The 23477-nt window shown below is 47.6% G+C and overlaps 2 protein-coding genes across 2 annotated transcripts; both read left to right on the top strand.

Moving 5' to 3' along the window:
- Window positions 1–834: 834 nt before the first annotated feature.
- Window positions 835–5844, top strand: sall3b (spalt-like transcription factor 3b). The gene is made up of 3 exons (XM_085900846.1): window positions 835–922; window positions 2801–5379; window positions 5459–5844. The coding sequence occupies exons 1-3, from the start codon at window positions 835–837 to the stop codon at window positions 5831–5833; spliced, it is 3042 nt and encodes a 1013-aa protein (XP_085756972.1). The 3' UTR covers window positions 5834–5844.
- An 825-nt stretch (window positions 5845–6669) lies between these two features.
- On the top strand, window positions 6670–21864 carry atp9b (ATPase phospholipid transporting 9B). Its single transcript, XM_085900659.1, has 27 exons — window positions 6670–6778; window positions 7593–7766; window positions 9129–9279; window positions 9748–9861; window positions 10003–10111; window positions 10533–10591; window positions 10746–10797; window positions 11402–11496; window positions 11615–11695; window positions 12595–12670; window positions 13152–13228; window positions 15324–15484; window positions 15560–15702; window positions 16135–16247; window positions 16333–16557; window positions 17705–17866; window positions 17949–18041; window positions 18545–18628; window positions 18701–18871; window positions 18979–19077; window positions 19139–19373; window positions 19445–19509; window positions 19583–19738; window positions 20244–20308; window positions 20431–20597; window positions 21040–21243; window positions 21716–21864. The coding sequence occupies exons 1-27, from the start codon at window positions 6687–6689 to the stop codon at window positions 21850–21852; spliced, it is 3360 nt and encodes a 1119-aa protein (XP_085756785.1). The 5' UTR covers window positions 6670–6686; the 3' UTR covers window positions 21853–21864.
- Window positions 21865–23477: the final 1613 nt, after the last annotated feature.

The following is a 23477-nucleotide window of genomic DNA, read 5'->3' on the forward strand; positions in this document are numbered from 1 at the left end:
GTCCCCCTTATCTCCTCGGAGCAGCGCGACAGAAGACGACGTGGCGATCAATATAGTGGTGTGAAGTACTTGCAATTATCAACCAACCGATTCTGTGCCGAAGCCCCTCGCCAAAGTCCATCTTTTCACAGCACATGTTTACAAGGTGAGGCACAATGCCGCTTGAAAAGGAGGATTACAGCTTTGTTTGTGGGAACGAGTACTCTCTTCACTCCGCTTGCAATTCCGTGACGTCATAGCATGCCGAGAATAGAAGCTTTTTCTAACAATACATATGATTGATAAAAAAAAAACTACAATGTAAATCGTGTAACATGATTTTTTTTTTGACACTTTTTGTGTGTGTTTTGTGCCGGTGAAGATGTGGGAGGTCCATGCACCTCCAGCCCATCACCGCATGGAGGATGTCTCTCTTGCGCCAAAGTTTGACGGCCCTCCAAGCATGCGACGCCCAGGAAAGGGGCTCAAAAGTGGCATGCGCGGACGTTCCGTTTTGGACTCCTTTGGAGTTGTGCGTAAAAGCCGCTTATCGCCCCCCCCCCCCCCCCCCCCCCAAAGGGGAAGTTGTTGAACGTCATCTTTCATTTCCATACGTGCGAAGAGCCCCCCCCCCCGCGAGCAAGGGTCCTAAAAGCACCAACCCCCCCCCCCCTACCCCCTTTTCTATCATCCTTCCATCATCAGGCTGACATGCGCAATCGCCACCGGCTTGCGTCCACAGCGCAGGCTCCGTGTGCGCTCATTTCAGGCAGACCGCTTGCACTTGGCGGCTGCCAGTCGCTGCGAGCCGACGACGGTGGGCCAGGCGGCGGTGCGCTGCGTGCACACGGAGACATGTCCCGGCGCAAGCAAGCTAAGCCGCAGCATCTTCGGGCCGGACGAGACGAGCCCCGGAGCGGCTTCCGCCTCCTCCGTTATGACGGTACGTTCGCTCCCGTGCATGGAAGTTGCGCGCGATGAAATTGCAATTCTTTGGCACTACTCAAAACAAGTTGAACATTAAAGTTCACGTTGCTTCCTAATTTGTTGTTTTCTTGTTTGGGGATTATTTAAATTTTAAGCGCTTTATATGTCAGGTTTGAAAAGTGCTCTGATGGCTTTTGATTGAATTAGTTTTTAAAAACAAATATCTCTGCTAAAATGTACAAACAATTGCACTGAAGTTAGCAAAACAACTACAAATATATTCAAAATAAAACCTCTGTCTACAAGTTTTATGCTAAATTATTATAATTTAGCTGAATGTTTGGTTCTTAGCATTTAAACTTTATTATTTCATTTAATTATTTAATCAAATATTAACTATTTATATTGACATGCTAAATTGTATTCTCACCTATTATTTTTTTTCCAAACTCCGCATCAAGTTTGTGTATTATTATTCTCTTTCTGAATTACTTTTATGCGTGAGCAGATCTGCTAGTCTATGTTATCTTCTGTCATCATCTATGCCGTATAATTCAATTCATTTACGGGGTGAGCAGATGTTATTCGAAACTTCTCATGCTGCCGGGATTGAATTAACAATAAATAAAAAGCACCGTTTTGATTGTAACGTAATATAAATGACTCCTAATTGCCGCAATAAGATCCATTTCACAAATATTAAGTTGGTCAGCGCCGTTTCTTAAGCAGCGGCCGTCCGTCATTGACGGGGTCCTGACCTTTGACGACCTCAGTCGGCCCCGCTCGTGTCCGCATCGTAATGCATTTAGTACATGGGAGGTTGAAAGGTCGAGAGGCGAGTCTGTCCCCTCCCCTCTTCTAAAACCACAGAGTCAGGAACGGTTGTAAATCTGCCGCCTTGCTCGGCTTATTATACGGAGTGAATTACAGCCCTCGGCATACACGCACGCCTTGGATTATAGTTGGACAAATATTTCAAAGATGGAAATAAAATGAAAACACCTCGTTTTTGTTTTCTCTGGAAGTAAAGTGAGCCTGGAAACGCGCCTTTTTTTTTTTTTTTCGGCCGAGACCACCCAGTTGGTGAGCTGCTGATTGTTTACCTCTGACAGGACCCTACTTTGGCATGGATCGCCTTCACTCGCTGCTAATTGCACACTTGGATTGTCAAAAGTGGATAGCTTTTTTTTTTTTTTTCTTCAACATTTCCCAAGGCAGACAAATTGTCTTTATCGACTCGACTTGTGACAATTGGGCCCAATTACTTGATCAAATTCAAGGTAATCTAATGAATTGAGATCTACAATTTTGGATCAAGTCGTATTAATTTTCCTGGACACAAGTTGGTGCAGCAAAGAGTTTTGTCAAGTCGACTCTTTCCATCTGTTTTCTTTTTTTTTTCTTTTTTCCCGAGCCGCATGTTCCTCTAATGGCGCGAAGCCTGAACAGATTGAATGAAAAGTCCTCGTCTCTTAGCTTTTATTCAATGTCGCGGACAAAGCGATTGTTATTCAAACTCAAATCCAAAAGGCCTCTCGTTTCCTGTTTTTTTCCATTAAATAAACACAAGGCCAAATCAATGGCACATATGGATGTTGATTATCTGTCTCGACGCACAACGGGGAGGTCAGATAACTTTATTGAACCTGATTGATTTTTCCGGCAGATTATTAACATCTGAGGACGAGCGTGTGTGTGAAACATTTGGTGTTAAAGTGACTGAAGACCCCCAGCATGTGAATGTTTAATCAACATTAGGATTGATGGAAAAGGGTTAAAAAAGTATTTGAATAGAAATGTTTTGCCATACGCTCCAAAGGAGGTCCAAATTCTTGTGGTTCTCCACGCAACCGTGTGACAAATATTTATCCCGTGGCATTCGTCTTTCTGCCAGACTCCGCTGAAGACGTGGAACGAGAAGACCCCAGCGGGACGGGCAGTTCCCCCAGCGGCGAGGACACGCACGTGTGCCACCAATGCTGCGCCGAGTTCTTCACTTGGAACGAGCTGAGCGAGCATCGGAAATCCTGCGCGGAGGATCGCTCGGTGAGGGGCGGCGGCGAATCCCCCGCGGGACCCTCGCCGGTCCCCAGCGTGGATTCATCGGCGCTGACCGACTGTGACAGCCTGGACGAGGCGATGGAGGTAGAACTCAAGCCGGTGGAGAAATACCCCTCCAGCCCTCCCCCGGTAGATTCCGTCGAGACCCGGCAGGCCCTGCCGAGCACCAATGTGACCCTGGAAATCCTGCACAGCACCAGGGTGGCCGTTGCCCAGTTCTCCCAAGGGGCGGGCAGCCGGTCGGGCTCAGCCGCCATCCCGCTCATCCTGGAGCACTTGTTGGCTTTGCAGCGGCAACAGGTCCACCAGCTGCACCTGATCGAGCAGATCTGCAGCCAGGTGGCCACCATCAACAAGCAGGAGGATTCAAACCCGGCGTCCGCCCCGCCGCTATCAGGAAAGGCGCCGGACGGCCAAGCTACTATTTCGTTGTCAGCCGTGGCTGAAAAATCACAAAAGCTCCCCTCGCAAACTGCATCGAGAGAGTGTATTTTTGCGTCTTCTTCGGAAAACTCGACTCCATCCCTCTCCGGTCGCGGCGGCGTCTCTGCATTTATTCCCCCTTACGCCGGTTCTGAGAATCCTCTCGGCGTCGCCTTCCTGCCCAACAGCCCCCCCAGCGGCGTCATCTTCCCCAACCCGTTAGCCGGCATGGCCGCCTCGGCAAATGCGCTGGACCCGCTGGTGGCCATGTTGAAGCAGCGGAAAACCAAGGCGCCCGGCGCTTCGTCGCCATCGTTTGAAAGCAAGCCCGGCCCCGAGGAGCCCTTCTTCAAGCATAAATGCCGCTTCTGCGCCAAAGTGTTTGGCAGCGACAGCGCCCTGCAGATCCACCTGCGCTCGCACACTGGAGAGCGACCCTTCAAATGTAACATCTGCGGCAATCGCTTCTCCACTAAGGGCAACTTGAAAGTGCACTTCCAGAGGCACAAAGACAAGTATCCTCAAGTCCAGATGAACCCATACCCCGTGCCAGAGTATCTGGACAACGTGCCAACCAGCTCTGGGATTCCCTACGGGATGAGCGTGCCGCCAGAGAAAGCCGTCTCTTCGTGGCTGGATAGCAAGCCTGTCTTAACGACCTTGTCGGCTTCCGTGGCTCGAACCGGCGTGGGAGGCTCCGGTGAGCCTTCGAGTGTTGCGCCATCTGTTCAATCTTCATACCAGCCGCCTTCTGGTGAGCAGGTGCCGCCGAGCCCGAGATTGTCTCCGGCTTCAGACACTGGACAGTCCAACCGGGAGACGGAGGCATCCAGCAGGATCAAAACAGAGGAGATCCACCTACCACAAAGCTGCATGCAGATCTTGCAAGTCACCCAGGAAAGCAGCAACGCATCTCTAGCGACAACGCCGGAACCTGCGACATCGGCGTCTCCCGCTTCCAGCTCGCCCTCGCCGGAAGACTTTTCCCCGGGCGCTCTCCTGGAGTCTATGCAAACCTCGGAAACCTCAAAGCTGCAGCAGCTGGTGGAGAACATCGACAAAAAGATCAGCGACGTCAACCAGTGCGTCCTGTGCAAGCGAGTCCTCAGCTGCCCCAGCGCGCTCAAGATGCACTACCGCATTCATACTGGCGAGAGGCCCTACAAGTGTAAGGTGTGCGGCCGGGCTTTCACCACTAGGGGCAACCTCAAGACCCACTTGGGCCTTCACAGGGAAAACCCGCCGCTACAGGTGCTACACTCCTGTCCCATTTGCCAGAAGAGGTTCACCAACGCCGTGATCCTTCAACAACACATCCGGATGCACATGGTGGGGCGGATCCCCGACTCGGCTCTGTTGGACGGGCTTCGGGAGATGGAGGGAGAGGACGAGAAGAGCTCGGACAGTCCCGGGAGCAATGACCTTGTGGAGGGCGATGACGCAGAGGAAATGCAAGAGCTTGAAAATGTGATCAGTCCTCCAAAATCTTCGCCAGAGAGCCATCTGATTGACGCCACGATGAAGCTCAGCTCCTCCAATGGTTATGATGACCAGATTCAGATTGAATGTTCTTTCACTGAGAAAGGAATGGAAAATCTGGGAACCACCAGCCCCCCCGTGACACCGCCTTTATCCCCTGCACAAAGTACTGACTACCAAGGCGAGTTGGTAACTCAAGGCGTCGCGCACCAGCTGACCAGCAGCTCAACCAGATCAATAAAGTTGGAGGGGAACGGTTACACAGAACCGCACCAGATGGCGGGTGTCAACGTGTCAGCCATTTACCCATCAGTCACCAGCTCGGGGATAGCCGCCTTACTGGGACCAGTGCCTCCTCGCCGGGCTCCCAAGCAGCACAACTGCAGCGCCTGCGGGAAGAACTTCTCTTCGGCCAGCGCCCTGCAGATCCACGAGCGCACACACACCGGCGAGAAGCCCTTCGTCTGCTCCGTCTGCGGCCGAGCCTTCACCACCAAGGGCAATCTGAAGGTAGGGCCGAACAAAAGCTAACTTTGTAATTAGCGTGCCTCGTCTTTTGACGTCGGTCGTTTTTGTCGTTCCTTGGCAGGTTCACATGGGAACGCACATGTGGAACAACGCGCCGGCTAGGAGGGGCCGACGCCTGTCGGTGGACAACCCCATGGCCTTGCTGGGCTCAGAGGCCGTCAAGTTTGACCTGGCCGCTCGAGCCATGCACGTGGACGCCGGCTTCTGGAGCCGCTACGCCAGCGCCATCACCAACGGCCTGGCCCTGAAGAACAACGAGATCTCGGTGATTCAAAACCGAGGCGTGACGCCGCTGCGCCCGATGGCCGCCGGCATGGACAGAGCGAACAGTATGGCCACGCCCATTTCGAGCCTGGCCAAGAGCGGCGTGGAACTGGCGAACAACAGACACTTTTCTATGCTGATCGATGACAGTAAAGACATTGGAATCAATTGATGCAATCTATAATGGACATTAAAGTATTTGTGAACCAGCTGGTTTCCTTTTACAGTCAATTCCTGTTTTTTTGTGGCTTGATATGTATGAGAGCATATACTGTACATAAACTCATTTTCAAAGTATTTCTTTGTACCTGTTCACTGCTGCTCACACAGATCTCCAAAGTGTGAAGTCAAGTATACTCATATTTATCCACTGAACATTGTTTTCTTGTTTCGCTTTGGTTTAAAGTGCACGAGAAACTTCACACTCCGTGCTTAGAGCTGCTTAGAAAGAAGGGAACACACTGAATGTTGTTTGAATCAATAATGCAAAAAAGTCTGCACTCTTAGTCTGGACACCCGCCCAATGCTGCTAGCTGGTGCAAAGCACAACATATGCTCACCAATACCGCCAACACGTTCAAAGCAAAACAAAAACTCAATGATCGGGTTTCTATGTTCTTGTGGGAAAATTGTCAGGCCGAATAAAATGTACAAGTACGACCTCAACTTTCTGTTCATAGACCAACAGGTGACAGTTAAATATAAATATGACTGGACAGACACAATTGCAAAAATTGATTTAAAAAAGTTAGTACAGACTGATTAACATAGCTCAATAATTATTTGTATTTGTGTTGCCTTCACAAACCTCAGAGTTTTTAACAATCATATTTTCCCCCAAATCTACCAATGTCCCCAAATACACCCAAATGAATTATTATTTGTATTATTATTCTATTTTTAATTTCATTACTATTTCACCCTCAATTGTAACATCTTAGAGAGAAAAGAGAAGTACGTCTTGAAATCCACACGAGTTTGTGAAGGCGACATAAACCCGCCCCCGGTTGGGATGACGTCACCGCATGGTCAACATGGCTGACAGCATCCCGTTAGATCCGATACGGAAGAGCTTGCGGAGAAGCCACTATTACTACCACTCCGTCCGACATTCGAGGTATCTGGGCTTTTTTTTTTTGCTGTCGCTTCCCCCGCTGAGTGACGAGATGATACGTTACAATGTTCAGGTTTCTGTTATGGCGTCAGCCTGGCGTGTGTTTATGGGTGTGTTTACTGTCGCGAGGTTGTTAGCTTGTGCGGCTAGAATAGCATCTCGGCTCTTGTCGACTTCCGCCCGGTTTTGTTTTTGTTTCGTGTGGCAGGTGAAAGCCAGGAAGCTTCGATAAAAGTCCGTCATCTATTTATTTTTGATATTTTCAACATTATTTTCCTTAAAGTCAGAATTGACCCCCCGCTGTGTTAATCATCCTATTGTGTCAGCTGTGCCGTGTCACGTGACCGACAATAACTTTTGGGTCACTATGAGCGTCGATGGAAAATCATTTGTTTGGTACATCTTTGAACAAGAACGAGTTGACAACCAAATCCGCGAGATCCCAACAGAAAATGGGTTTTGATAGTAGCACGCCAAACACCGATGTTTATTAGTGAATTTTACCTCTAGCCTGAATAGTAAAACCTGAGAATACCACAATGTTAGTGGCTTTTGAAAATGGTGCTTAAATGGGCCCCCAACTGTACTGTCATCTTGACATAAAATATTAAATTCACATTCACACTGCATTGTCTCATTGTTAAGGCCCTAGCTCAAGTCTTTCATGTTACGTCCCGTCTGTTCGAGTCATTTGCATAACAAGTTTCTTAAGTACACTCAAGCGTGTTGACTTGAGCTCTAAAGTAAAAACGGTGGGTGCCACTGATGACTTGGACTTCCATGTGAAATCCCTTGAGTGCATTTTCAATCCCGGCAGATTGTCCGTGGACGATGAGCCGTCCAGCCTGGATGAGATGCCCCTGATGATGTCCGACGAGGCCTTCGAGAACGACGAAAACGACTACCAAACGCTGCCGCGAGCCCGAGTCAACCATAGACGGCGAGGACTTGGCTGGTTCCTCCTTGGTGGCTGGAAAGTTCTCTGGTCCAGGTATGCCTGTGGCCGCATCACAAGCCTTCCCTTTTCCTCTTGTTTTCTGGTGATGTTCGATCATAGTGTGACATGAATCCAAATCCCCTTGTTGTCTTCTTTTTTGACTTTTGACACCACCCAAGTAGTCAAGCCTGAATTTATGTCAATACATTCTGTATTCATATCCTTCATTACCTCAACTTGTTTGTTTATTTATGACGCAATTCCCATCTCGTTTGGGCTTCTCCGTCCTCTAGCACCAAACACATTTTTGTGGCTTTTTTTTTGTCATTCTGTACACGTTAAGCTTGGCATCAAAGGTGTGTGTACACGAGAGTGCCAGTTTGGATTTCCAACGCATCGGTAGCTGTGCGTGAAGCGCAAAGTCACCATCGAGGTCACCGTTTTGCCGCCCAACGTGCATTTGGCAGCTTTTGATCCCCCCAAGGAAGCTTTTCACGCCGAAACAAGAAAGAGCGCTTAGTTAGTTGCCGGGGGTGCGTCTCCTGAAGAATCGATACACCCCCATCCTCGCTCCTGCGCACCCCCTCGCTAATGAACAAATTGGATTTTTCACAGCTGACCAGTTTGATGCTTTCCAGTAATTTTGTATGTGCACCGCTCAGGATTATAAAAAGCAAATAATTCACGAGCCCGCTAAGCCGCCGTTATTTAAATAGCCTTCATTTGCTCAAATAATCTGGCGTATGAATCTGGACGCCGAGCGCACCGAGGCGAAGCGTCACCGCCAACGCAAACATAGTCAAAAAGTTGTCAACGCCAAAGTCGATTTGAATTTTTTATTTATTTTTTTTATTGCTTAAAAGGTGGAAAAGCCAAGTCAGTCACCATGACGATGTACATCGAGGTCAGATGAAACTGTCGCTACTTTGTGTTAGGGGTTCGAAAACGTTTTGGGTGCAGGGTCCCTCTCCAGAGAGAATTTATTTTGATATTCAGATTAAAGTTGAACAAGTGAATTTCTAAAATACAACTTGAATTTTTTTTTTTTTTTTTATGGGTCACGCGGTGGCACAGCTTTTGTATTTCATGCTCCGGATACGCCGCAATATCGTCATTAGCAGGTGGATACGTAGGAAGTCAGACTTCCCTTTTTGTTTGCCTCGCTGCAATAAATCAATCTGGTGACATGCCCGCATGTTAGCGACGCTCCGCAAACAAGGACACAAAGTGTGTCTGAAGATGATACAAAGCACAGAGTGTGTTTTTGTCTGCCTGGGCCTCGGCTCGCGAATTGAACTGTGAATGTTTGCCCCCCTCCCGGCGAAAACGCGAACCTTTTCACCTCACCGCATCAAATGCTCCTCACGTGGAAACTAAAAAGACTTCATTTATCATATTTTGTGTCGTCGTCCCCAGCTGCTGCGATTGCCTTGTCCGAATGTGCCGGCGGAGGAAGGAACTGAAAGCCCGCACCGTGTGGCTTGGCCATCCGGAGAAGTGCGAGGAGAAGTTCCCCAAAAACTCCATCCACAACCAGAAGTACAACATCTTCACCTTTGTGCCAGGGGTAATGGCTTCAATTGCGCAATCCTTTTAAATGGCTAAAAAAAAGTTTTAACTGACATCAGTTGCATATTTCAACGCTACTTAGCGTCTTGTCATTGAGCGTCGAGGGGACAACAGTCAAGCTTATGTATTAAAATGCAAACGGCTGCGTAATTAAGAGACTCACTCACTCACTCCCCCAACATAAAATGTCACCTGTCCATTGGAGACGTCCATATTCAGAACAAATGCGCCATTCTGTTCCCTGCGCCTTGAATTATTAATCACGTGCAAATTGAGTTTAGCTTGCTCTCCCCCCGCCGCCCTAAAGGTCAGGAGGGTTCATTAAGCTCCTATCGATCCGGCCGGACGCCGCGCTCTCATTATTACAAGCATTATTCAAAGTGTGACCCGAGAGCTTTGTGTGATGTCTCGTAAAGTTTAGGCGAGTTGCTGCCGTATCCCGATGATGTGTCGTCTTGGCCCTCAGGTTCTCTACCAGCAGTTCAAGTTTTTCCTCAATCTCTACTTCCTGGTGGTGGCCTGCTCGCAGTTTGTCCCCTCGCTGAAGATCGGATACCTGTACACGTATTGGGCGCCCCTGGTAAAGCCTTCTCGCACTCTCACAAATAAAAACTGGGTGACGAGATGTGTCACGCTGAAGTGTTCAGGCACCTGCACCTCACGCGAACATTTCTGAATTAATAATCAAACCCAGTTCATTCAGATGTCTGGTTTGTCGCAGGGCTTCGTGCTGGCGGTCACCATGGTGCGCGAGGCGGTGGATGAGGTGCGGCGCCATCGGCGGGACAAGGAGATGAACTCGCAGCTGTACACCAAGCTGACGCTGCGCGGTGAGCCGGCCGCGACTGTTTGCTGACACGCCGATAGTCGATACTCCCCGCTATCAACCAACGCAATCACCCCCGTAACATGAGTCGTCCCCTGGCTGTAATTGCAGAGATTTTTTTTTTTCCCCCCCCTTAAATGCCGCTTAGGATCTTCTCCCCTGACCCCCTTGTGCGATATTCTTGCCATCACACCTCTTAAGCTGGGCAGTATGATACTTTCCACAGGATAGTGAGGCGATAAATATGAGAGTTATGAGACAACCGAAGGCGGTTACGTCATCACGTTAACGAGAATCAATCTTTTGCAAGGTGACGCATAAAGATGAGCAAAATGTCGCAAATCAATAGCGTTTATTAAAAGTGGCTTGGATTTATGTTCCGTCGTTGACGTTTTTTTTTTTTTTTTTCTTCTTCTCTCCCGCAGGTAAAATCCAGGTGAAGAGCTCAGACATTCAAGTGGGCGACCTGATTATTGTGGAGAAGGTGATTGAAAGAAAGTCATTGTAAATGGAATGAAGTTTTTCTTTTGCAACTAGTTTTCACCATCCAAGTTAAGACCTTGTTTAATAATTCAGCAAGATTCAAATGACCTCAGCAACCGCAATGGGTAACTCTCCACCTTTCCTTTTCTTCCTAGAACCAAAGGATTCCCGCAGACATGATCTTCATGAGGACGTCTGAAAAGAACGGTGAGCACAAATGATGCCTGCCTTCAATTTGTTAAGCGACACGCTCGTCCGGGCGCTCGTTGACGTCTTTATGTCTTGAACACGCGCGGCGCATAAGCACATATTTGTCTTTGGCACGCCGTCCCGCCGGCGAGCGTGAATCATTCCGGCGCTCTCCATCACAGCTCGGCCTCTGGGGGACGCTTTACAGCCGCCCTCTAGCCCGCCTGTCAGATAGTGGCTCGCATCCATCACTTTCACACGTAATATTGCCCAAGATCGATGCAGGTCAACATTTTACGCCGGTTGCCCGTCCAACTGTTTATTAGCGTCTTTATTCGCACGGAGGGAAAACATAGCAGGTGGTTCAAGACCAGAACACCAGAAAGAGAGAGGAAAAAAAAAAAGACTTCCTCACATCATTTTTTTATTTTTTTTATCATGCTCTTGTTGTGTCAAACATCAAAACCATTCAATTTCCTCTAAGAAAAGCTTTCTATCATAAAACCAGAATATGGAAATTAGTATCGTCTTCAATCTGCGCTTTGAACACACACACGGTGCAGCAGCACAGAGAGAAAACCAAACCGCAAATCTCACCGATGTATTTTGTCATCTGATTCAGGGGCGTGCTTCATCAGGACGGACCAGCTGGACGGCGAGACAGACTGGAAGCTGAAAGTGGCCGTGGGATGCACGCAGCGGCTTCCGGCAGTGGGGGTAAAATTTAGGTTTAAGGCTAAACTGGGCCTTGAGTGTTTGTAGAAGCCGCTGTGGTCAAATAATTGGTAATGAATGATGGTTTGGTTTATTTCTAATTATGTCCATGGTTCTTCAGGACCTCTTCTCCATCAACGCCTTCGTCTACGCCCAGAAGCCTCAGCTGGACATCCACAGTTTTGAGGGCAACTTCACACGGGTACACTTGTTTTTTGTTTTTTTTCTATCCTCACCAAATAGTTGACAAAGCGGCAACAAAGGGCGTCTTGTCTTTGCGTCCGTCTTACATCACACGCAGGGCCTGCCGCTAGCTAGCAAGCCTCCCATCTATCCTGTCTAGCTTATTTGTTGCTTTATTTTTTAAATTTTTTTTTATTAATAGCAGATTAGCACAGCCCCCACAGAGAGGAGAGCGGCACGACAAAGGCGGGCTTTGTGGTCTGTCTTCACTCTTGGCCACACACCAGGCAGGCTTAGTGAGCGAGCACTTCCTCCACTCATTCATCCTTCGTGGCCTTCCTTTGCATATCGTGTGCTTTGAGTCAGAGCAGGATGGAAGGGGAAGCTGGCGATGGCGGTGTGTGTGTGTGGGGGGGGGGAGGAGAAAAAGAAATTGGGTTCCCACAGAAAATGAACTTACCTATTTATGAGCCCCGCCTCCTCCTTGACGCGATGACAATGTCAGAGCGGTCAAACGTCAGGCCGCCCCGACATTTATTTTTCATGCACTTCACCGCTTTGTGAGGATTGACAGGATGTGGCTGCTTGGGTGTCATAATTATTATATCGGGACAGCCATTTGAGATGAAAGCGGAGCCCGCACTCACCACTCCGGGCCAGACCGTTTGCCTACGTTTGGCTTTATTTAAGAGGGCGGCGGTGAAACCAGAGAGACCCCCAACACACACACACACACACACACACGGGGGCCTTATTCTCCTATGCCGTGAAATCCCACCGACGTGACCTTGCTGTATTTTTTTACATTTTTTTATTCATTTAAAAGAATCGCTGTATTGATTAAAAAAAAGAGCTACTGTATGACTGTCAGCTATTCGCTGGAAATTAGAAGTCTTTTTTGTTTTTTCCCTTTCATAGGAGGACGCCGACCCCCAGGTCCACGAGAGCCTGAGCATCGAAAATACGCTGTGGGCCAGCACGGTCGTAGCGTCCGGTGAGCAAGCGTCGTCCGTCCCTGGTGTTCTCCCGAGAGTGTTTGCGACTCCCTCGCTGGCCATTGATTTGTGGTGACCAAACGACCTCCCCCCGCCCCAACTCTCGAATGTCCTGACCTTGACCTGAAGATAAAACACAATGTTGAGAAAGATCCTCTTTCAAATACATTAGATTTTATCTTGGCCCTTTTAAGTTCTCGCGTTAAACTTGCGCCAGCTCATTTTATATGAACGAGTCTTTGGTGCTTTGTTCTAAGGCCGCCTTAATGAATTGGCCAGTCAAGATAGCAGTTTATCGATTTGGGTCTCGTGAGCGCTCCCGGGATGTATTAAACACCCGACTTGAGTGACAACGAGACACCCCAATGCTTCTTGGTGGTCTTATTGCCTCGGCCGTCATGCCGTTGATCTTGCTAAAACGTGTTTGGGGGGTTGTTAGCTAATGAGCGCCATGACTCGTCTCGTTTGTTTGTTTGGCAGGCACCGTGATCGGGGTGGTGATCTACACCGGCAAGGAGACCCGCAGCGTGCTCAACACGTCCCACGCCAAAAACAAGGTGAAGGTTCTTTTTCTACTTTTGCCAAATTCATTTTGACTAATCTTTCCAGATCAACACAATATTGTGTACAATGACAATCTGTTGTCAGTGGGGAAAAGGTCATTGCCGTTGGCTAATTACCCAAAAGGGAAATTAACTAAGGGGAGGATTTAAATGACTTTTTCTGGCGAGGAGTTAATCCGGCAAAATCCCTTCATCGAATGTTTTGTTCACAGAGATTGATGAAAATGATTCCGAGGGTCGGCTGACTGAGCTTTTATTGTTGCGTTTATGATTTGGGGAAAGTGATGTCATCTCTTCTAAAGTGGATCAAAATATCTGCCGGTGTAATTGTAGCAAGAACGCTGTTTTTTTTTTGTTTTTTTTATTAACAAAATAATTTTTTTTATTTATTTAATTTATATTAATATAATTTGGCCTTTATGTTCTCCTGGACCAAGATCCAGTGTAGCATTAGCTCAAGCCTGCTGCTTTGTGGAAGCCGGCTGCAATCTGAGAGAAATTCAATATATCAAGGGGATGATGTCACAAGTGCCTATGCGGCGAGCGGAGATTGCGAGGCGTCAAAGTCGATAGTCGCGCACGGCAATGTTTTTGGCCTCATATAATCGAGGCAGGACGAGGATCTGCCTGACAGGAAGCCGAATAAGGATTGTCTCTTTGTGTTTGATCGTCCGACGCATCCTTTCGAAACACAGTCATTGTTGCCCCAAAAAAAAAAAAAACTCTCTCAAACTGTCATTGGAACAAGCTAAAAAAATCAATGTCCGTTAAATCTCACGCTAAAAGCAATAAGCTGCATCCTGACCAAACAGACAGCTCGAGAGCACTTGCACCAGACAACAAAGATAAAATCACGTGCAGAGGTGGCTAAAGTATTTTAATAACAATTCTAAAAAGCCCAAACTGCAAATGCCTGTTCAAATTTAGCGACTGAAAGGAAAAAAAAAATATTAGTCGTTGGTTACTTCCCGCCACAATTAAATTGCGGCCCCGATTTCACACGCACGTTTAGGGAGCGCCACAACAAATCATTCCTCTTTTAATGGCGTGGGTGACGACTGGAGTGAAATATGTTCTTTTATTCACTGATCACATCTTTAAGGTTGAGGTAATTGAGCCCTCCCCCCCCCCCCACCCCGAACCCGCCTTGACTGGCTGTATAATGACTTCATCCGATCCCCCGGTCGGGCCTACAGAACGTAGAGCGGCCATTGTTCTGCCTAAAGGAGATCCTTTTTGCTTTTCAGCTGTGTGCTCGCTCTTAATTTTTCTTCATTTTAATCCCACCGTGCCCCCTCCCCCCACCGCCCCTTCCCACCACCACCACCTTTTCTATTTTTCTCAATAGCTCAAGCATGAACCTTGTCGCCAGGGCTCCCGCCCACCCCACGCCGGGCTACTTGGAGTTTTAACGCGGCCCGATAAATCAGTCACACTGCTCTCTCGGGCTGCTTCGGGTCGGTCCGATCCTCGAGGGAAATGTGCTTGCTGGGGGTCCGCTAGCAGTGGAGGAATTTTCCTCGTACTCCCTGCCTGCTTCCTATTCATCACAGCTTCTCAAGCGCAGGGAAATGTTATGTTGGGGGGTTTTTTTTTTTTTTGTCATTGCACTGCGTCACATGAAAGCCCTCCGTGCCCACTGCCAGAAATGGGCCGGGCAGCTTCTTTCTTTGACATCTTTTTCCCACATGCTCCATTGGCTGTGAGACGCACTTGAAAAATAAAAGACAACTTTGACCCCCGCTACTCCTCACCCCCCTCCTCCCTTTTTTTGTCCCTTTTTTCCCCCAGAGCCATCTCAATATGGGAACTCCTTTGACCCCTGGTCGCATTCAAAGGGGACAATGTAATGTCGTTAAAAAAAACAAAAAAGCCAGCAATAACCTCGTTTATGTCATACACACGTTTTGCATGACAAAAGCCAGCAGCAAAGAATGTCTTTCATTGGATTTTGTTTAGTAATAATACAGAAAGACGTATTCAGAAGATTACTTAAAATTATTTCCAATCGCCGAAAAAAGGTACATGAATATACAAATTTCTAATTATACTGCCCTTTTCCTATTTTTTTTTTCCCTTCTGACTGCAGGTGGGCCTTCTGGACCTGGAACTGAACCGGCTCACCAAGGCCCTGTTCTTTGCCCAATTGGTTCTGTCCATCGTCATGGAGGCCTTGCACAGCTTTGTAGGTCTGTGGCTCCGCAACCTCTTCCGCTTTGTTGTGCTCTTCTCCTACATCATCCCCATCAGGTACCTTGGAGAACTGTTTTTCTTTTTCTCTCTTCATTCTTGAAATGGTTTTCACAAGCTGCTTCATTGACGCAGCCTTCGAGTGAACCTGGACATGGGCAAGGCGGCTTACGGCTGGATGATCATGAAGGACGAGAACATCCCTGGCACGGTGGTGAGGACTAGCACCATCCCGGAAGAACTGGGCCGGCTGGTCTACCTCCTGACGGACAAAACAGGCAAGCGAGGCCAGCTTTTTTTTGTCCCCTCAGGGTGATTAAAATCCCGCAGCCCTTTTAGTTTCAAGGTCGGGATGGATTTGCCTTTACTGCCTATTTATCCAGGTTGACGGTTAATAGAATGAGGAATAATCAATCGGCGGGAATCGCTTCCACCTCGTGGTACGTTCTAGCGGCGGCATCCATTAAAATGACAGTCGTTTTTGCTCACATTGGTTGTGTCTGTATTGGCAATGAGATTAGGGCCGGATGTTGGTCATGTGATATATTGTGATCACTCTGATGAGGTTTCAGGTCCAGGCCTCCTCAATTCCACCTGCTGCAGGTGGAATGTATCCCAAAACATTTATTCTGATAATCATCCTGAAATGTAGAGGTGGAAAACTTTATTTTTTTTTCTTCCCCCCCCCCCCTTTAATCTGTGACCCGCAGGCACTCTGACCCAAAACGAGATGATCTTCAAGAGGCTGCACCTGGGGACCGTGTCCTACGGTACCGACACCATGGATGAGATCCAGAGCCATATTATCCAGTCCTATGCTCAGGTTAGTTTATTCAGAGCCCCAAAAAAAAAAAAAAAAAAAATGATGTGAGCGTTCTGTTCAAAGAATGTCTGTCATTTACCGTCAGGGCTCCTCCAGCAGCGGCTCGGCCATGGCGTCCCAGAAATCCCAGACGCCGGGCCCCAAAGTCCGCAAGAGCGTCAGCAGCCGCATCCACGAGGCGGTGAAGGCCATCGCCCTGTGCCATAACGTCACGCCCGTCTACGAGGCGTGCGGCGAGACCGAAGCGGCAGAGGCCGAGCAGGACTTCAGTGACGACAACCGCACGTATCAGGCCTCCAGTCCCGACGAGGTAGGCCCCCCCCCCTCCCCAAACCATTGTTCAACAAAATAACGCTGCTTTGTCTCCTGAGAGGTTGTAAGTTTCCAAAGCTATTTAAAAGTCTCTATGGGCCCTCCCGAGAACTTATGATCCCAAAGCAAAGTCGGAGTGGAGTGCCGTCTGATTTTATGCTACAAAAGCAGATAATGAATTTAAAAAAAAAAAAAAGAAATTGCCATGAGAAAATCGATCATTTTCCCAGATTTTGGAGGTAATTGAAAAGTTGAGCAAACCGAAAACAGTTGGAAGTAGAGCTAAATCTCGTCTCGTGTCCCTCCTGATGTATGTTTTTATTTACATCCCCTCACCCACGACCACTGCGTCCCAAATCCATCCGCTCGCTTGGCTTGATCAATACTTAATTTACTCTCAGAGGTGACAAGAGGCCCCCCCTTGCCCTTTTGTTCTGTCACTCCCTTGTTTTTTTTTTTTTTTTTGTACTTTCTTTCACCTCAGTCATTGAACGCAGCATCGCCTTTAATGATCCATCCTGCCCACACTAACGCCATGGGCTTTTTTTTCTCTTGAAAATCACAACTTGGAATTCAGAAAAAGAATTGCCTAAAGCCAAAAGATTAGAGAACCGTTACTCTAATATAAGCATTTAAATCTGATTAGATGCTAAGCGTCCTCAATTCCACTGAATAACTTTGCGGGTGTGTTGTGTGACCTACGGATGGACACACTGGATAATCATTCACATGTGTTGCGTCAAAAAGGCAGCTCGAAGGGTACCGCTGTGTATGTGCGTGTGTGTTTAGAAGGGAGGGATGGATGACTGGGTATTAACAGGAAGTCCCAATTTGTAGGTCAGAGTATAATAACAACCTTTGAGTGAGCAAAATTGAAAATGAAGCCATTGAGAGTTGTCGTGTGCAGCTGAACGCTCTCTCACTCGCCGGAGGGCTTCGGTGGGGGCTCGCAGTTCCTGCCGAGGGGGAGATGGAGGAAGGGGGGGGCGGCAGGAAAAGCGCTTATCTGCCGCCCAATGAGATAGGATGAACATCCCATAATGCTCTGATGTCTCTGCAAACAGTGGACTCGCTATTTGACAAGCGTTAGTCTCACAGCAACTTGTCCGAAACAAGCTAATGAAACCGTGTCTGTGTGGCCACAGGTGGCGCTAGTGCAGTGGACGGAGAGCGTAGGCCTCACCCTCGTCAACCGAGACCTGGCCTCCCTGCAGCTCAAGACGCCCGCCGGCCAGATACTGTCCTTCAACATCCTACAGATCTTCCCCTTCACCTCCGAGAGCAAGCGCATGGGCATCATCGTCAGGGTCGGTCGGACGCTTGTTTTCATTCCCTCCGATTTTTTTTCCCGATAATAGTTTCATTCACTATTTTCCATTGGCCACCCAGGATGAGTCGACGGGTGACATCACGTTCTACATGAAGGGCGCCGACGTAGCCATGGCGAGCATCGTCCAGTACAACGACTGGCTGGAAGAGGAGGTACCCAATCGGAGCAATCAACATCTCACAACCCAAGAGTGCATCAAAATGGCATCAACAGCACATGATTTTTTTTTTTTTTTCCAGTGCTATTTCCAACCCATTGTCGATATTCTCAGCTAATCAGGACGTTCATTGAAAGATCAACGGTCCGCGTCTATGTTCATAATAATCATATTGACAGTATTGAGTCGTTTAGCACCGGGGGCAGCTTTTGATTTAATTAGTGACCCAGATAGTAATTACAATATGTCATATTCCCAAACATCATTTGCTAACGATGCCCCGTCGGGCCCACTCGTCAATAAACCAATCAAGCTCTCGTATCCTAAAATGAAGCGCCATCAGTCTCTGTTTGTTTTACGGCCCTCCTCTGCCCCAGGCCGGAGAAGACTCTCCCCGATTCACAGACTAATTCAACTCCTGTCAATTTGAATTCTATTTCTCATCTAATAACAAAGAAAAAACTGAATTGGTCAACATTGTTGGTTGGTTCCCGTCAGTGCGGCAACATGGCCAGAGAAGGTCTGAGAACATTGGTGGTGGCCAAGAAGTCGCTGTCTGAGGAGCAGTACCAGGACTTTGAGGTACAAGTTCTACCGTTCACCGCGTCTTCCCGATCGGCTCGTAAGCTGATCCGGGCTCACTTTTCCTCGCAGAGCCGCTACAACCAGGCCAAGCTAAGCATCCATGACAGGACCCTGAAAGTGGCAGCAGTGGTGGAGAGCTTGGAGAGGGAGCTGGAACTCCTCTGCCTGACTGGCGTGGAGGACCAGCTGCAGACCGACGTTAGGCCCACGCTGGAACTGCTCAGGAACGCCGGCATCAAGGTGGGCCCGGAAGATCCAAAGTTGAAAAGGAATGCAAAGTATCACTTTTTTGTTTGTTTGTTTGTTTGTTTGTTTTGTTTGTTTTGTTTGTTTGTTTGTTTGTTTAGATCTGGATGTTGACTGGGGACAAGCTCGAAACGGCCACATGCATCGCCAAAAGCTCTCATTTGGTCTCCAGAAACCAGGACATCCATGTTTTCCGACCGGTAATTTTTTTTTAGGGGGGGGGCGCAAAGTAAACAAACCCTCACCTGTGTTTCCATTAAGGTGACCAACCGAGGAGAGGCCCACCTGGAACTGAACGCCTTCCGCAGAAAGCACGACTGCGCGCTGGTCATCTCCGGCGACTCCCTAGAGGTGTGCCTACGCTACTACGAGCACGAGTTTGTGGAGCTGGCGTGCCAGTGCCCCGCCGTGGTGTGCTGCCGCTGCTCGCCCACGCAGAAGGCCCAGATCGTCACGCTGCTCCAGCAGCACACCGCCAACAGGACCTGCGCTATCGGTCAGCCGCCTCACGCTAACGCCTCCGTGAAGGTCCTCGTCGCTTAATGGTCTCCATCTGTTTGCTCTCAGGTGACGGCGGAAATGACGTAAGCATGATCCAGGCTGCCGACTGCGGGATTGGAATCGAAGGAAAGGTAAATGTCATTTAGGAATAGGCAGGTCTTTTTTTTTTTTTTGGGTGGGCACATCATTTTGTGATTCCATCAGGAAGGCAAACAGGCTTCGCTGGCGGCCGACTTCTCCATCACGCAGTTCAAGCACATCGGCCGCCTCCTCATGGTGCACGGCAGGAACAGCTATAAGCGCTCAGCGGCACTGGGCCAGTTCGTCATGCACCGCGGGATGATCATCTCCGCCATGCAGGTACTCTGCCACTTTTCAAGTGTGACTGTCCAAGACCACGTCCCAATCTGAATGTGTTGGATTGCAACTCAGTTCATGCTTCCAGCAATCACGTTAAATGTATTCACTTTGGTGTTGGTGTACATTCGTAGCTACGGAAGAACCAAGGTCAGTTGTTCCAGAATTGTAATTAACGTCACTTCATTACGCAATATTTGACATTTCTTTTAGGATTTACTTTACAAATAATCAATGTATTTGAAAAAACAGAAACTCATACCGAAACTAATAAATTCAAAATAATGCATTTTTGAAAAAACTAATACTCATAAAATTTAACAAGCCTGCGCTAAAAACTAATCAAAATGAACTCGATTTGAAACACAAAATTAAACATCCCAAAAAAGAACCTCGACTAAGTGCAGTCAGTCTGGTCATCGCGTGAATATGACGTAAGCGGAGGAAGATGGATTTTCATCCTAAATCTTCATAAACTTACTCATTTGACTGTTTTCTTGCTTATCAGGCGGTCTTCTCATCCATATTCTACTTTGCTTCCGTTCCCTTGTACCAAGGATTTCTCATGGTTGGGTATGTATCTTTCCCCCCCCCCCCATTTTTACAGGCATATTTATAACCTGAGCGCCTTTTCTCACATGCACACGTCAACAGTAATTCTAAAACTGCACCACCTTTTGACCTTTGAACTTCAGTTACGCCACCATCTACACCATGTTCCCGGTGTTCTCGCTGGTCCTGGATCAGGACGTGAAGCCGGAGATGGCGCTGCTCTACCCGGAGCTCTACAAGGACTTGACCAAGGGCCGCTCGCTTTCCTTCAAGACCTTCCTGATCTGGGTTTTGGTCAGCGTGTATCAAGGTAACGTGAAATTTGGAAAGTGCAGTCCGTCCCCCCCGCCCACCACCTCCGCTCCCTCCCTGGCCGTCAGACAATCTGTTTCTCAGTGTCTTAAGTTTCCAGCCGCCCTCCGCTTGTACAATGCGTGTAAAAGGATCGTTGTGTAATGGCTAAGCCCTGCAGCCAGTGGGAAAGGTCCGCCGCGCTTGTGCTCAGGCATGACTTCCTGACAGCATGGCCCTTTTTTAATTAAAGGCCGCTGGTGAGCAGGAGGGAGGGAGGGAGGCTGGATTTGAAGATGATATAAGATCGTGGAGGGTACATATGAAGGCAATTTATTACGGAGGTTGACCACCTGGAATGTGCCGCCTGCAAAGCCAATTATGTAATCAAGGAAGGCCTTTTGTCTTTATTTACTTTTTTTTTTAAAAATCTCTCGACATTTTCCTCCTATCACCACCAGGGGGCATCCTGATGTACGGGGCGCTGGTGCTGTTCGAGTCGGAGTTTGTGCACGTGGTGGCCATCTCGTTCACGGCGCTCATCCTGACTGAGCTGCTGATGGTGGCGCTGACGGTGCGCACGTGGCACTGGCTCATGGTGCTGGCAGAGTTCTTCAGCCTGGGCTGCTACCTGGCCTCGCTCGCCTTCCTCAACGAGTACTTTGGTGAGAAATGCGCCCGGGTGACGTGCCCGCGATATACGTGCTTGTGTATCTGTGTGTGGCTTGTCGGTGGCCTAACTTTGACGTCCTGCTCTTCTCTGGCTTGCGTGTGGCTCTCAGGCATAGGCAGGGTGTCCTTTGGAGCTTTTCTTGGTAGGTCGTCCCCCCAGTCTGTCCCATTTGCACGCTATTCTTTCAGTTGCCTTGTGAGCATCCCATTTGCTCTCCCATCCATCCTGTTGTTTTGTTTGACCTTCACCAAGGAGCCTACTGTGGTTGTCGTGTGTATGTGCAATTTAATGACCAGAGAAAGCCGCGGGTGGTAAACAACAAGCAGCATACTTGTTCCAAATGTTTATTTCTAAAAATGAATTGTTCGGAAGATGAATGCACCAAATACGCACAGGACACAAAATTCATTATTGACGCGCACAATTTGGATCATTCTTGATTTTAATTGTGTGTGTTTTGTCAGACTTGAACTTCATCACCACGTGGCCTTTCCTGTGGAAAGTGTCGTCCATCACGCTGGTCAGCTGCCTGCCGCTCTACATCATCAAGTACCTCAAGCGAAAATTCTCCCCATCCAGCTACTCTAAACTGGCCTCCTGAGACTCACCAGAATGACAGCTCATCATTTTCATGCACTTCTTTTTTGTTTTCTTTAAACCGACGCAACTCCTCGCCGCTGGATGTGGAGGTCAGTGATCCACTGAAGCAATCAGATACTTTTTCCCCTTCTTTTTTTTTTTATTGACATCTCAGACTTTTTGGGATTACGTGAACAAAGCGAGCACAAAAGGTTAAAAAAGGAACTCGTCGCACACCAAAATGGCCACCAAGAGGGAGTATGCACTTTGATCCAATGCTCCTCAAATGTCATTTTTTTTTTAATGCTTTTTATATACATCTTTATAAGTGTTTTTACTCAAAAGTGCAATCAGAGTTGTCCGGAATGAGTTTTATCATTCACGGCATCTCCATTTGCATCTCTGATCGCACATATCGTTTTTCAGGTGTTCAGGGGGGGGGGACGTCGAACGGAATGTGGTTGGCGTTTTTTGAAAAACTTTCCCTAAAGTGCATTCCTGTGTCGTGTTGAAATGTTGCGCATGTTGTGCTTTTATGTCCCACACTGCAAGTTAAAACCGTTTCGCTGCTAATTAAGCTGTTCTTTTTTCCATTCAAGATCCAATAAAAATGAAAGATTTAATATATTTCTGGTTTTTGAAGTTCTCCCTGCAGTGTCATAATTTGGCCACTGGATAGAGAAAAACTCAAAATATGTGATACACAATTTTGACCATATTAAGGTGAAATATAATTCTAAAGGCGGAAAAATACTCTTATTATCAAATGTGGAAATTTACAGACTCCCGTCACATACGACGTTACCTCTTTAAGCCCGAAAACAATCACTTTCACAGGTAGGGATAAAATATGGCAAACTTTTTGCTCGCACTGTCTATATTTGGCCGCTAGATGGAGACAAACACCACGTTTACTTGCTGTTTTTTAATCACTGCAGACTTTTTTGCAGAAATGTTCTATAAAATTCCGTTATTACCAAATGTGCTCTGGATGGATAACATTTTGAACATTCCTGGCGATTATTCAAGCTCTCTTGGGACAAAATTACTTTTGAGTTTTTTTTAATGTACCTCATTGACACATACTTAAACTTTTCATGCATTATTATGCATTCATTCAACTGCTCCATCCAGTCTGTGTTCCTTGGCCACAAGGTGGCAATATAATACAGTACAAGAGCCAAAGTAGATGGTCACCAAAGGTCAATAAGCTGTAGCAATATTAGTTCATTTTCACTGAGGATAAAGAATGTGCTATCGTTTAAGTGTTCAACCATTGTGTCAAAAAAGCATTATAGATAATATTGCTAGTTTCTTTAGCCTGTCAATTGTATTGGGGTGATTTCCATTTTGTTTTTGATGTTTTTATTTTATTGATGAGTTGACTTTCTGATGCCACATAGTCACTAACTTGCACAAAAAATGTCCCAGAACAAACATTTCCAGACTTTCCCGCAAGGCAGCCAGCTTCCCTCTTTGAATCTCAAAAAATATTTGCTTTACGTAAAGCTATCTGTGCTGTAATTACAGATTGCGCCTCTATCTGAACACTCTAAACAAAAAAAAATGCTTAGCATGTAATATACAAAGCAGCCAAGGGGCAAACGCCGCAATGTGTTATCAATTTGTGCAGAGACGAGGAAGTAG

The sequence above is a fragment of the Syngnathus leptorhynchus genome, chromosome 20 (assembly GCF_054491065.1).
Source record: "Syngnathus leptorhynchus isolate UIUO chromosome 20, UIUO_Slep, whole genome shotgun sequence".
NCBI classification, from domain to species: domain Eukaryota; kingdom Metazoa; phylum Chordata; class Actinopteri; order Syngnathiformes; family Syngnathidae; genus Syngnathus; species Syngnathus leptorhynchus.